This window comes from Chiloscyllium punctatum, chromosome 49, assembly GCF_047496795.1.
Source record: "Chiloscyllium punctatum isolate Juve2018m chromosome 49, sChiPun1.3, whole genome shotgun sequence".
NCBI classification, from domain to species: domain Eukaryota; kingdom Metazoa; phylum Chordata; class Chondrichthyes; order Orectolobiformes; family Hemiscylliidae; genus Chiloscyllium; species Chiloscyllium punctatum.
Window position 1 is genome coordinate 37786794 of NC_092787.1, and position 14700 is coordinate 37801493.

The 14700-nt window shown below is 42.7% G+C and overlaps 1 protein-coding gene across 1 annotated transcript in view; it reads left to right on the plus strand.

Annotated features, from left to right (window-relative positions):
* ambp (alpha-1-microglobulin/bikunin precursor) overlaps positions 1–13957 on the plus strand; it is a 43347-nt gene extending 29390 nt beyond the window's left edge. The window contains exons 4-10 of the mRNA XM_072566240.1: positions 842–955; positions 1038–1139; positions 8774–8817; positions 10056–10137; positions 10407–10574; positions 11899–12072; positions 13727–13957. Coding sequence (XP_072422341.1) covers positions 842–955; positions 1038–1139; positions 8774–8817; positions 10056–10137; positions 10407–10574; positions 11899–12072; positions 13727–13764 — 722 coding nt within the window. The 3' untranslated portion in view covers positions 13765–13957. The remainder of the gene's footprint in view (positions 1–841; positions 956–1037; positions 1140–8773; positions 8818–10055; positions 10138–10406; positions 10575–11898; positions 12073–13726) is intronic.
* The last annotated feature ends 743 nt before the right edge of the window (positions 13958–14700 follow it).

Sequence of the window (14700 nt, forward strand, 5' to 3'; positions counted from 1 at the left end):
TGGGCCTGTTTCCACTGGAGTTTCCTTTTGTGAACCAGTTTGGAATTAGACAGCACTGTTTTAAAATTAGACAGTGTGTTTCTAAACCTGAGATACAAAGAATTTTTTTTCTCTCTGAAACGAACTTTGAAACTCTCTGCCTCAGAAGCTGAAGGAGATCAGAAATTGAAATATTGTAAGGCAGGAAAATAAAGTGTGACAAGGGTGTAGGTGGAAATGTGGAACTTGTAACTCATACAGATCAGCCACAATCTTGTTGAATAGCAGAGCAGAATCGAGAGCCTGAATGACCTCTCTCTGCCCCTGCTTGATGTTTCCGAACGTAGGTTCAGCAGATGAGCTGAGGCACAGTGGAATAAATAATGTAACTGATACGGAAATGGGTGTTCTTAGTGATGAATATTGATTTGTGCTTGAAGCTCATTTCAAGGTGAATTAGGGCACTGGGTTTGTAAAAAGTTTAATTCATCCTTCGATAGATGTTGGGGAGAAGAATGGTGCCAAACCAGAAAGTAGAGTTTGTGGTGGTGACCAAAAAACATTGGTTTAGGTCTTCCCAGTATTTAATTGGAGGACATTTCTGTTTGTCCATTGATGGACATTGGAGCAATATTGTGACAATGTTGAGGGCGAGAGTGATGTGTGGCTGAGGTAGAGCTGGCTGCAATCAGTGTACATGGGAAAAACTAAGGTAGTGCAGAACTTGAGGTTGCATTTATGCCATGGAAGGGGCAATGACCTTGGAGAGGAAAGAGGGGTTGGAGGTGGGTAACAGTTTCTAAGAAGAGGGGTCACACCCAATAAAGAAACTAATTAAGCAGCTTATGTGTTTCTTTGACAGTCTTTGAAGCCACAGCAGATATCCGAGTCATCAAAACCAACTACCAGGAATATGCTTTAATACTGTATGATAACATGAAAGGGCTGAACCAAACAAAGTCAGTGTCTCTGTACGGTAAGAGATTATACATCAGCTGCTCCACTCACCACTTTCTCAGATTGATTCCTGGATCTTTAACTAAGTACTCATCTCACAGGAAGGACACGGAAGCTGAGGAAGGAGATCAATGAAGAGTTCAAAGAGTTTGCATTAAGACACGGGGTCCCAGAGGACATGATCATCTTTCTGCCTGAGAGGGGTAAGCACATCAAGAACCCCTGGGCCCCATTGCAACCTGTCAGTTATTTCCAGCTGTGCACTGTTCCATTACAATGATCTCGTGGGTCCCAGTTACAATGGGTTAATGCCCAGCTGATATCAATACCAGCCAAGGTAGATCCCAGATACAAACCTGGCTAGATAGATCATAATTATATTTAAATGTTTGTTACTGAAATAAGCTTTAAGTGAAACATGCACATTCACTTCGTCGGGGTTTTTTTCAATCAATAAAACAAACAAAATTTTATTCACAACAGAAATGAAGATCATCAAGAAATAAACCATTCTATTAACTTAAACAAGATTTTTAAGCATATAGTAGAAGTAACCCAAGCACTCTTTGCAGATTGAATAGAAACAACAGTTTTGTTTTGGAATCAATCCCCTTTGGTAGACCTTACAAGCACCATTACAATTCCGAGAACATCTGGTGCTGTACCAGCTAATTTCTAATAGAGGGACTTGTTTTTATTTTGTTGGTGGGCTTGGAGTATTTAAAATCTTAACAGATCTGTTCGAACTCTTTCTTAATCATTATTTCTTAAGCTAACTGAGCTTCCTTTCAGTGCTGTGCTCTCCCTAACACAGCTTCCATTTCTTTTACTTCCTTTTTTAGAACTTCAAAACCTTTAGTTCTTTTTCACTGACTCGATCGAAACAATCCAGTCTGGGACTATTAATTGTAAGACAAGCTAATTATTCCAAAATTTTATGTCAGGAATGCTGCTTAGTACGTGTCACTCAATTGAAAGACTTGTTTGTACTTCAGAGCTTAATATGTTCTTCCCAGTCAAACAACTTACCAACACAGACTCATAAAGAAAATCAGAGTTTGAAAAATTCTCCCCCAAGCCCTCTTGATAGTTCTTAGGTATTCTGGGTAACTTCCTCTCACTTTTAATTATGGATGTCGCAGATTTTAAAAAGCAACCTTACAGGAAACAATATTAAAATAACAAGCGTATAAACATCACCGTTATATCACATCTCCCCTCGAGAAGAATGGAAGTGTATCTGAAAGAGGCATCATATATCAAAATCATCTTAACACTAATTCTATGTCACACAACAGTTAACGTGTTAACTGATAATTTGGATTCAGTTTCAAAGTGCTCTGATGTTTATTTCTTTTCTTATTTCCTTCACTAATACTTTGTTTCTCAGTAATAACACTCAGATATAGTTTCTAAATCAGTTTCTGAGTAGGCTGTTTGGTATAAATTGTTCTATACCAAATAGAAACATGGAAATGAAGAGCAGAAGGAGGTCATTCAGCCCGCCAAGCTGCCATTCAATACGACCGTGGCTGATTATCCAGCTCTTGTTCTTGCTTTCTTCCAAATGTTTTGATCCTTTTACCCTCAAACTCCCTCGTGAAAATATTCAATGTTTTGACCTCAACTGCTTTTTGTGGCAGAGAATTCCACAGGTTCACCACATTTCCCCTCATCCCAGTCCTAAATGTCCTACCCCATATCCTCAAACTGTGACCCCTGGATCTGGACTTCCCGATCATAGGGAACATCCTCCCTGTGTTTACCCCATCTAGTCCTGTTAGACCTGTCTCCATATGTCTGTTGCGTTCTTACTTAAGAAGGTGGACAAGCTGTCTCAACTTTCTTTATCTTCATTCTGTTCAATTAGCTTTTCAAAAATTGTATCTGCATTTCAAATCTGAATTTTCAAATCATCTCCCTGTTTCATAAACTCCTTTTCTTCCTGATTACGTTTTATGGGATCCAGTTATGACACAATGAGGAAATAATCCAGGACGCTCATTTTGCAAGACTTTGGTCATTTTCCAACTCTCTCTATAGGAATAAAGGCAAACCACTGCAGATGCTGTAAATCTGAGACAAACATAGACAATACTGGAGAAGCTCAGCAAGTCCGACAACAACACTGGAGAGAGAAAAACAGTGTAAATGTTTTGAGCTCTGTATGACTCTTCTTTAGAATGAGTTTGTTTCCTCTGGAGGAATATTTTCACTACTCTACCACTTCTCCATTTACCAAGTCCCTCTTTAATCCAACTCTGTATAATGAGATTGGTTGTAATCTCTGTGACTTCCTCCACTTCATATGTTCCCCTTCATCCCCTCTGGAAAGAAATATCATCATCAGCCAGCACCAACTTGTTCTAGTGTTTCTTAATATCATTTCTGGTTTATATTCCTGAGTTGAAGCATAAAAAATGACCACCCTTTCTGATATAAAATATTTACAACCTTCAGGAGTTTGCTTTTCCTTGTCGATCTCTGAAATAGAACATAGAAAAATACAGCGCAGTACAGGCCCTTCAGCCCTCTAAGTTGCGGCGACCGAAGACTACCTAACCTACACTAGCCCAATAACCTCCATATGCTTATCCAATGCCCGCTTAAATGACCATAAAGAGGGAGAGTCCACCACTGATACTGGCAGGGCATTCCATGAACTCACAACCCGCTGAGTAAAAAATCTACCCCTAACATCTGTCCTATACCTACCACCCCTTAATTTAAAGCTGTGTCCCCTAGTAACAGCTGACTCCATACGCGGAAAAAGGTTCTCACTGTCAACCCTATCTAAACCCCTAATCATCTTGTACACCTCTATCAAATCTCCCCTAAACCTTCTTTTCTCCAATGAGAAAAGCCCCAAGTGCCTCAGCCTTTCCTCATACGATCTTCCTACCATGCCAGGCAACATCCTGGTAAACCTCCTCTGCACTCGTTCCAATGCCTCCACATCCTTCCTATAATATGGCGACCAAACCTGCACACAATATTCCAGATGAGGCCGCACCAGAGTCTTATACAACTGCAACATGACCTCAGGACTCCAGAACTCAATTCCTCTACCAATAAAGCCCAGTACACCATATGCCTTCTTCACAGCACTATTTACCTGGGTGGCAACTTTCAAAGATCTGTGTACATGGACACCAAGATCCCTCTGCTCATCCACACTACCAAGTAGTCTACCATTAGCCCAGTAATCCATCTTCTTGTTACTCCTACCAAAGTGAATGACTTCACACTTAGCTACATTGAATTCCATTTGCCACCTTACTGCCCAGCTCTGCAACTTATCTATATCGCGCTGTAACCTGCCACATCCTTCTTCGCTGTCCACAACTCCACCGACTTTCGTGTCATCCACAAACTTGCTCACCCAGCCTTCAAGCCCCTCCTCCAGGTCATTTATAAAAATGACAAACAGCAATGGTCCCAAAACAGATCCTTGTGGAACACCTTTAGTAACTGCGCTCCAAGATGAATCTATACCATCAACTACTACCCTCTGTCTCCTTCCAGCCAGCCAATTCCTAATCCAAACCTCTAATGCACCCTCAATGCCATACCTCCGTAGTTTTTGCATTAGCCTGCCATGGGGTACCTTATCGAATGCCTTGCTAAAATCCATATACACCACATCTACTGCTTTACCCTCGTCCACGTCCTTGGTCACCTTCTCAAAGAATTCAATAAGGTTTGTGAGGCACGACCTGCCCTTCACAAAACCATGCTGACTAGCCTTGATCACATTATTCCTATCCAGATGTTCATAAATCCTATCCCTTACAATTCTCTCTAAGACTTTGCCCACAACAGAAGTGAGATTCACTGGCCTATAGTTACTCGGGCTATCCCTGCTCCCCTTCTTGAACAAGGGGACCACATTTGCTATCCTCCAGTCCTCTGGCACTATTCCCGCAGACAACGACGACATAAAAATCAAGGCCAATGGCTCCGCTATCTCCTCCCTAGCTTCCCAGAGGATCCTAGGATAAATGCCATCAGGCCCAGGGGACTTAACTATTTTCATCCTTTCCAGAATTTCCAACACCGCTTCCCTACATACCTCAAAGATGTCCATTCTAATTAATTGTGACTCAGTATTCACATAGGCAACAATGTCCTGTTCCTGAGTGAATACTGACAAAAAGTATTGATTTAGTGTCTCACCAATCTCCTCCGCCTCCATACACAACTTCCCGCTACTATCCTTGACTGGACCGATACCTACCCTAGTCATCCTTTTCTTCCTGACATACCTATAGAAAGCCTTTGGGTTTTCCCTAATCCTACCAACTAAGGACTTTTCATGTCCCCTTCTCGCTGCTCTTAGCTCTCTCTTTAGATCCTTCCTGGCTACCTTATAACTCTCAATCGCCCCAACTGAACCTTCACGCCTCATCTTTACATAGGCCGCCCTCTTCCCTTTCACAAGGGATTCCAATTCCTTGTTAAATCACGGCTCCCTCACAAGACCCTTTCCTCCCTGCCTGACTAGTACATACTTATCAAGGACACCCATTAGCTGTTCCTTGAACAATCTCCACATATCATTTGTGTTCTTCCCTTGAAGCCTATTTTTCCAATCCACGCATCCTAAGTCATGCCTCACCGCATCATAATTTCCCTGCCCCCAGCTATAACTGTTGCCCTGCAGTGCACACTTATCCCTCTCCATCACTAGAGTAAAAGTCACCGAGTTGTGGTCACTGCCCCCGAAGTGATCACCTACCTCCAAGTCTAACACCTGGCCTGGTTCATTACCCAGAACCAAATCCAGTATGGCCTCACCTCTTGTTGGCCTGTCTACATATTGTGTCAGGAAACCCTCCTGCACACATTGGACAAACACCGACCCATCTAACGAACTCGAGCTATCGCTTTCCCAGTCAATATCTGGGAAGTTAAAGTCCCCCATAATAACCACCCTGCTACTTTCACTCTTCTCCTGAATCATCCTCGCAATACTTTCCTCTACTTCTCTCGGACTATTAGGAGGCCTGTAGAAAACTCCTAACAGGGTGACCTCACCTTTCCTATTTCTAACCTCCGCCCACACTACCTCAGATGGCAAGTCTTCCTCCATCACCCTTTCTACTGCTGTAATACTATCCTTGACAAGCAATGCCACACCTCCCCCTCTTTTACCCCCATCTCTGACCCTACTAAAACATTTAAACCCTGGAACCTGCAACAGCCAATCCTGTCCCTGTTCTACCCATGTCTCTGTAATGGCCGCAACATCGAAATCCCAGGTACCAGTCCATGCTGCAAGCTCACCTACTTTATTTCTTATACTTCTGGCATTGAAGTATACACACTTCAAGCCACCTTCTTGTTTACAGACACTCTCCTTCGAGATCGATGCCATGCTCCTAACATCCCTACACTCAAGGTCCTGTACCCTAAAGCTACACTCCAGGTTCCCATGCTCCTGCAGAGTTAGTTTAAACCCTCCCAAAGAGCACTAGCAAACCTCCCCCCAAGGATACTGGTGCCCCTCAGGTTCAGGTGTAGACCATCCTGTTTATAGAGGTCCCACCTTCCCCAGAACGAACCCCAGTTATCCAAATACCGGAATCCTTCCCTCCTGCACCACCCCTGTAGCCACGCATTTAACTCTTCTCTCTCCCTATTCCTCGACTCTCTATCACGAAATATAATGTTCATGTCTGTCCTGTACCATCTTAGTACATTCTAATGTTTTCTTTGTATCCCTCCCACAGTTTTAGTACCTATTTCCTTCCCTGTTCTCTTACTTTGTTTCTGAAGAGTCCGATTACTGCAATTGGTCTCTCATTTCTTTTCGAGCAATTTGCTTTGTTATGTTCGCCCTTATTACAATGAAAGCATGTCAATTTGTTTCTACAAACTTTCAGTTCTAGCCTTCCTCCTTTACCACTTTGACATGCCTCTGTCTGTTGTCTACAACTAGCTCCACTTCCAGCCACTAATATTCCCCTTCACCAATTTCCTTGTGGATTTCCATTTGACCATTTCCCAGCATGTAATTATCTATGTGAGATATCATGGGTACACTCCAGAACTGCTGTTTCACTGATTATGGATATTTGATGCTCATCTAAATAAGTTTTTAAATTTGCATGTATTCTATTTCTGAATTCTTCGATAATCATAGCTTCCCTCACATTTTCAAATGCTTCTCTAGCTTAAGTGATATCAACCACTGATCCCACAGCACTTCTCTCTCCTTTGAAAATTCTACAAGTGTCCAATTAGGTTTCTTTCTCGTAGTCCTAAATTTTTATGAATAAGCTTTAATAGCTCATAAACATTAAGAATTGCATCTTTGACAGGTTCATACTCTGCAGATTAATCTTGTGATAAGCTGGCATACACAGCAGTATTAGCTCCTGTCAGCACACCCTGTAATATTAACATCTAACCCTCTTCCAGCCATTTTGTTTGTCTGACTATCTTCTTAATTGAAGCAAAATATCTTTCTTTTTAAATAAGCACTGTTATATCTTTCACATTGAGAAACCTCAAAGCAACGTTCCAAACCACCTCAAATGTCATGCAATAAACAGCCCTATAACATGCTGATGCGAATGTGGGGGAGGGTTGATAGGTAAGTGTGCAAATGATAAAGATCGGCCAGGTGGTTGACAATGTGGAAGAAAGTCTTAGATTACAGAAGGGCATAAACAGGTCCGTCAGATCCGTGGGTGATGTAACTTAACCCCGTGATAAATGTGAGGTGATACACTTTGGAAAAAGAAACAAAGGGAGAGAGTACTCAGTGAATGGCAGGCCACTAGAAAGCTCAGAGCAACAGAGGGATTTTGGAGTGCTTTTCCACATATCACTGTGGACACAACAAGTTAAGAAGGTAGTTAGGAAGGCATATGGGACACTTGCTTTTATCATAGATTAGAAAAGCAAAGGAGTTTTGATGGAGTGGTACAGATCTTTAGTTAAGCAGTGGCTGGAGTACAGTGTGCAGTTCTGGTTACCACACTATAGGAAGGATGTGATTGCAATGGACGTGTGCAGAGGAGGTTCACCAGGATGGTCCCTGGGATGGGGCACATCAGCTGTGAAGAGAGGCTGGAGAAGCTTGGGTTGATTTCTTTGGAGCAGAAAAGATTGATGAGGGGACCCGAGAGAGGTGTATACGATTTAAAAATATAAAAAGGAAAAGAGAGGTCAAGGTGGACACAGGCCCCTTAGAAAATGAACCTGGCGAGACAGTTAGGTGGAACAAGGAAGTGGCAGTTTTTCTCCATTGAAATAATATTGTGTCCTTTTGGCCTCCCTTCCAAAATGACCAACTTCACTTGTTCCCAGAGTACACTCCATTTGCCAGTGTTTTGCCTACACATTTAACCGATCTATTTCTGCCATTCAACCATGAGGATACTCAGATCCCTTTTGCACCAATACATTCGGACATTTCATTCCATTGAGATAAAATGTTATCTTTCTCTTCCTGCAGCCAAAATGGAAAACCTCATCCAATTCTCATCTTGACATTGCCAGCTCAATGTGCTGTTATTCCTCTTGCATTTAGAATCACTTTCATTCTAAAACAGAAAGAGAGAGAAAAAAGAGGAGAAAGGAGGGAGAGGTCAAGACAGACAAATTAGAGGAGTCAGAGAGAGATGAAACAAAATGAACATCAGTTCCCCTGTTTTGTACATGATATGGACTCATTGAGATCTGATTGCCATACTGTGGTTTGAATGAGGAAGTTAATTCATGATTACAGAGCCTCCCGACTCCCCCTGGTTTTGAATGACCATCATGAAATGTCAGTGTTGGTTCGTGTTTACAGACAGGATCCTAACTGTGTATCTGTTTCTAACAGGAGCATGTGTTCCATGGGACCCCATCCCAGAGTCATCGGTCAAGGTGAGGCAATCAATCAGTCACTTCCGGAATAGTCAGCCATGAGGACAGAAGGTGTTGGAGTCGAGTGTCGCAGTGATCAGGTTTTGGGAGATACACAGAGCGGATCAGCTCAGAGACTGGCTCTAGGTCATTGACAAAGTGAAGTGCGTAAAAGACTAGTGCTGGGAACTCTGCTGACCAGGGTGGACCTGTGTCTGTTACTGGGGAGATGTGGTCCAAAAGGAACTAACAAAGCAACATATCACTTTAACCTCTATGATGGGAATGATAACCCGGGATAATCCTGGCAGCTGTTGTTGTATGTTCGTTAGTCTAGTTTCAGAATGTTCCAACGATAGCTGGTTTATTACTGACGGGGTGTACAGTTCCGTATGCTTCATCTGACAGCGCTGAACCATAGGCTTTCTCGGCCAGCTCTCAGTCATGTCCCCCTTTCTTCTTCATTGTTTGATTTTGATTTGATTTGACTTATTATTGTCACGTGTACTGAGATATAGTGAAAAGTATTGTAATGCGAACTAATCAGACAAATCATATCTTACATAAGTACATCAGGGTAATAGAACAGAATGCAGACTATAGTGTTCCAGCTACAGAGAAGGTGCAGAGGAAGATCAACTCTAATATATGAGAAGTCAATTCATAAGTCTGATAATAGCGGGGAAGAAGCTGTTCTTAAATCTGTTGGTGTGTGTTTTTGAACTTTTGTATCTTTTGGCCGATGGAAGAAAGGGGAAGAGAATCTAAAAAGGGTTGGAATGGTCTTTGATCAGGTTGGCTGCTTTCCCAAGGCAGCAGGAAGTGTAAGTGGAGTCAATGGAAGCAAGGCTGGTTTTCGTGATGGACTGAGATGTGTTCACAACTCTCTAGAATTTCTTATGGTCTTGGGCAGAGCAGTTGCCATACCAAGCTGTGATACAGCTGGATAGGATGCTTTCTATGGTGCATCTATAAAAATTGATGAGTCTTTACAGACATGCCAAATTTCCTTCACCTTCTGAGGAAGCAGAGGCATTGATCTACTTGCTTGGCCATCACATTGACATGAATGGACTAGGAAGGATTGTTAATGATATTTACTGCTAGGAACTTGAAGGTCTTGAATACCTCCACCCAGCACCATTGATACAGACAGTGGTGTGTCCTCTACTCTGCTTCATCTTCAATTTTCTGGTCCTTATGTAATTCTGGAATGTTTTCTCCATCTCTCACTCTCTCTGTCTCTCTTGCTGCACAAGGATCGCAAACGTCGAGCACTTGGAGGACAAGATGAGGAAGGGTCTGGCTTTGAAGACTTCATGAACACAACTCATACTGCAGGTGAGAGCAGCATGGGATACGGTGTTGGATCTAACACTGGGTCTATTACTGAGAACAGAGTGGGAAACAGCCCCGATGGGAAAACTTCCCTTATAAAGCAATCTGAGAGTAACTGTGTGAAGATTGGTCCTGATTCCAAGATTATTGGAATGGGAAGGGTAGGCGTACTAAGTGGCCCTCCATAGGGTATGGTTAGAGTTAGTATTTGGGTTAGGAAGGTTCGTGTATTTAATGATAAATTAATCCTGTTGTTTGCTTTTTCTCTGAAGGATCCTGTCAACTGACACCTGATGCTGGGCCCTGCTTCGGCCATGCATTAAAATTCTACTACAACCACAGCTCAATGGCCTGTCAGACGTTCAATTATGGCGGTTGTCTTGGAAACAGAAACAACTTTAAGTCAGAGCAGGAATGTTTGCAGAGATGCAGGACTGTAGGTGAGATAATCCCCAAGCTCAAACAGTGACTATACATTCCTCCGTCAATACTGAGAGGGCCATAGAGTCACTATGATGCAGAAGATGGCCATTCAGCCCACTGACGTCCATGCTGGTTTGATATACTGCAATCCAATTAAGTCCCAACTCTTTATTCTACATTCTTTTGCATTTATTTTGTTCAGGTTTTTCCATTTTTCCAATTATTCATCATCTCTGCTTCCATCAGTGCCAGAAGCAGCAAATTCCAGTTTAATTGCACTTGCTACTCTAAGCAAGTCTTGTTCACATTTCCCTGTATCTCTTACCCAGCAGTTTCAATCAGGGCTCCCTGACACAATCAGTGATTAGAAACAGCTTTTTCATGCCAATCTTATAAATACTGTTTATAATCCTGTAAATCATGAATAAATCACCCCTTTATTCTGCTTTACTCCCAAGAGGACTAATCTCACTTGGCCCCTCGCAGCTCCAACAAACTCAACATAACTCACACTGAGTTAAGAAAAGTAAGATTCAGCACAAACAAGGCCGGAGAGCTTTACTTATGAAAAGAGACTGAACAGTGACTCGGGTTGTTCTTAGAGCAGAGGAGATTGAGAGGGGACATGATTGAGATGTATAGACTAACAAGGGACACAGACAGGGTAAACAGGAAGAAACTGTTACCTGTGGTGGCGGAATCAGTGACCTGAGGGAAGAGTAAGGGACAAAGATTTGGAGAAGAAATGAGGATAGGATTTTTTCACCCAGGGTGGGAGCGGCAGAAGCTCTTGGAGCATTGAAGTAGTATTTAGATGAGCTCTTTTGATGCCAAGGCATACAAGGCTTTGGCCAAGAGCTGGAAAATGGGCTCAGAGTAGTTAGGTGGTTGTTTTTGACTAACATAGACTTGATGTGCTGAAGGGCTATAACTCTCTCTGAGTCTTACCCCAGAAATACTCATACATACACTCATTCAGGAGCTCAGTCACAGTACACCTGTCTGTGTACATTTTCAGTCAGAGTACTCCTCTGAACAGGTGCATTATGGGTCAATGGACAGATTGGCCACTCTAAATAGGAAAAAGCTGCACCACTTTCTCGCTGTCATTTCGAACAGCCGTCACTTTCCCACATCACTAGCATCTGGCACCTTACCCTCTGCCAGTTTTTATGTCTGTGTCTTGATAGTAAATGTTAACAGGCCATTCCACCATGGGAGCTGACAGTTGTGTCTGTAATAGGTGTTAGTGATCTTCAGTGTGATTGTCTGTTCCCTATGTGTACCTAGTCTTTGTGATCCTCTTTCTAATACCTCTGTGTGTGTGTGTGTGTGTTTCAGCTGCCTGTAGATTGCCTATGGAACCTGGTCCATGCAAGTCAACTATTCCTCTCTGGGCCTTTGACTCTGCTGCTGGTGCATGTGTACCCTTCACATACAGTGGGTGTCAAGGAAATGGAAACAAGTTCTACACCAAGAAGGAGTGTGAGGAATACTGTGATGCTGTCCCAGAAGGTATGGCATACATGAAGACTTGGTTGAGGGGTGGAGTGGTGGGAGGTAAATATTGCAGGACCTTATTTACATATTGACATTAATCCTTTAGACTATACTGCATATGTTCCTGGTATATCTCAACTGGGACTGGTTATATTTCCTGATCAATTTCATTTCACGGTTAAACTCACAGTCATCAATCAGCGTTCTACTGGTGGCTGAAGTAGGACAAGTGTCCAAGGGGCTTTGTGTGTGGGAAATCATGTCTCACAAACTTGATGGAGATTTTTGAAGAAGTAACAAAGAGGATTGAAGAGGGCAGAGCGGTAAATGTGATCTATATGGACTTCAGCAAAGTGTTTGACAAGGTTCCCCATGGGAGACTGGTTAGCAAGGTTAGATCTCACGGAATACAGGGAGAACTAGCCATTTGGATACAGAACTGGTTCAAAGGTAGAAAACAGAGGGTGGTGGTGGAGGGTTGTTTTTCAGACTGGAGGCCTGTGACCAGTGGAGTCCCACAAGGATCGGTGCTGGGCCCTCATTTTCAGTATTTTATATAAATGATTTGGATGTGAGCATAGGAGGTATAGTTAGTAAATTTGCAGATGACACCAAAATTGGAGGTGTAGTGGACAGCGAAGAGGGTCACCTCAGATTACAACGGGATCTTGATCAGATGGGCCAATGGGCTGAGTAGTGGCAGTTTAATTTAGATAAATCTGAGATATTGCATTTTGGGAAAGCAAATCATAGCAGGATTTATACACTTAATGGTAAGGTCCAAGGGAATGTTGCTGAACAAAGAGACCTTGGAGTGCAGGGTCATAGCTCCTTGAAAATAGAGTCACAGGTAGATAGGATAGTGAAGAAGGCGTATGGTATGCTTTCCTTTATTGGTCAGACTATTGAGTACAGGAGTTGGGAGGTCATGTTGTGGCTTTACAGAACATTGGTTAGGCCACTGTTGGAATATTGCGTGCAATTCTGGTCTCCTTCCTATCGGAAAGATGTTGTGAAACTTGAAAGGGTTCAGAAAAGATTTAAAAGGATGTTGCCAGAGTTGGAGGATTTGAGCTACAGGGAGAGGCTGAATAGGATGGGGCTGTTTTCCCTGGACCGTCAAAGGCTGAGGGGTGACCTTAGAGAGGTTTATAAAATCATGAGGGACATGGATAGGATAAATAGAACAAGTGTTTTCCCTGGGGTGGAGAGATCCAGAACTAGAGGATATGGGTTTAGGATGAGAGGTGAAAGATATAAAAGAGATCTAAGGGGCAACCTTTTCACACAGAGGGTGGAGTGTGTATGGAATGAGCTGCCAGAGGAAGTGGTGGAGGCTGGTACAATTACAACATTTAAAAGGCATCTGGATGGGTATATGAATAGGAAGGGTTTAGAGGGATATGGGTCAGGTGCTGGCAGGTGGGACTAGATTGGGTTGGGATATCTGGTCGGCATGAACAAGTTGGACTGAAGGGTCTGTTTCCATGCTGTATATCTCTATGACTCTATAAGAGAGACAGTAATCAGAAGGCTCTTAACTGTTCATAGCATGGGGGTAAATATTGTGAAAAGAACAGGGCCTCCCTAAGAGTTTCACTTGCTGTCACACTGTGTGGCACAGATCTGTAACCAGCTGTGACGACACTGACCCTACTCTCTTTTGCAGAAGATGATGAGCTTCTGGTTGTTCCCAAGAAAGTGTAGCTGGAAGTAAAAGAAGAAAACAGTGAGAGCAATGATGGAAATAATCATTAAAGTGATGACTTTGAGTGATCCATCAGATACTTTGTACGGCCTGATCCTAAAGGATAGGAGGAGGGAGTTTACCCAAATTCCAGCTCAGTGTTGTGACATGCTTTCAAACTAATTGATCAATAAAATTCTGTAATTGAAAATACTCGTGTCTCCAGGGTGTGGATTGTTCAACGTGCAACATTCTGATCTATACAAGGGATTCCCAGGTACTCTCATTTTGGCACCACATGTCTTATATCACCATTACCAGCAACAAGAGCTTGAGATTTTGAGAGCAAAGTGTGATCTCTTCATGTCGGGCGGCACGGTGGCTCAGTTGTTAGCACTGCTGCCTCACAGCGTCAGGGATTGTGGGTTCGATTCCAGCCTCAGGTAACTGTCTGTGTGGAGTTTACACATTCTCCCTGTATCTGCGTGGGTTTCCTCCCACAGTCCAAAGATGTACAGGTTAGGAGAATTGCGCATGATAAATTGCCCATTGTGTTCAGGGATGTGTAAGTTAGGGGCATTAGTCAGGGGAAATGTTGAATAATATGGTAGAGGAATAGGGTTGGGTGGGATAATTTTCAGAGGATCAGTGTTGTCTTGTTGGGCCAAATGTAATGTGGGTATTTGAGAAAAGGTGTCTATTCTTCCCTTGAAAGGGTAATTTTGGGATACCTCCCTAGACTGTTGCAGCATTGACTGTTTAACTGGAATTCTGGCACATTTCTCAGCAAACCCCACATCATTTAGACCTCTACAAGATTTCAACTGATATGACCCAACCAGTTCAGCCCAGCATTTTCTTCTAGAAAGGACATCGCTCAACCAGATGGACTTCTGCAACAATCAATGATAATTTCATGAGGCTTGTTTTTAACTCCAAATTTGTTAGTGAAATTT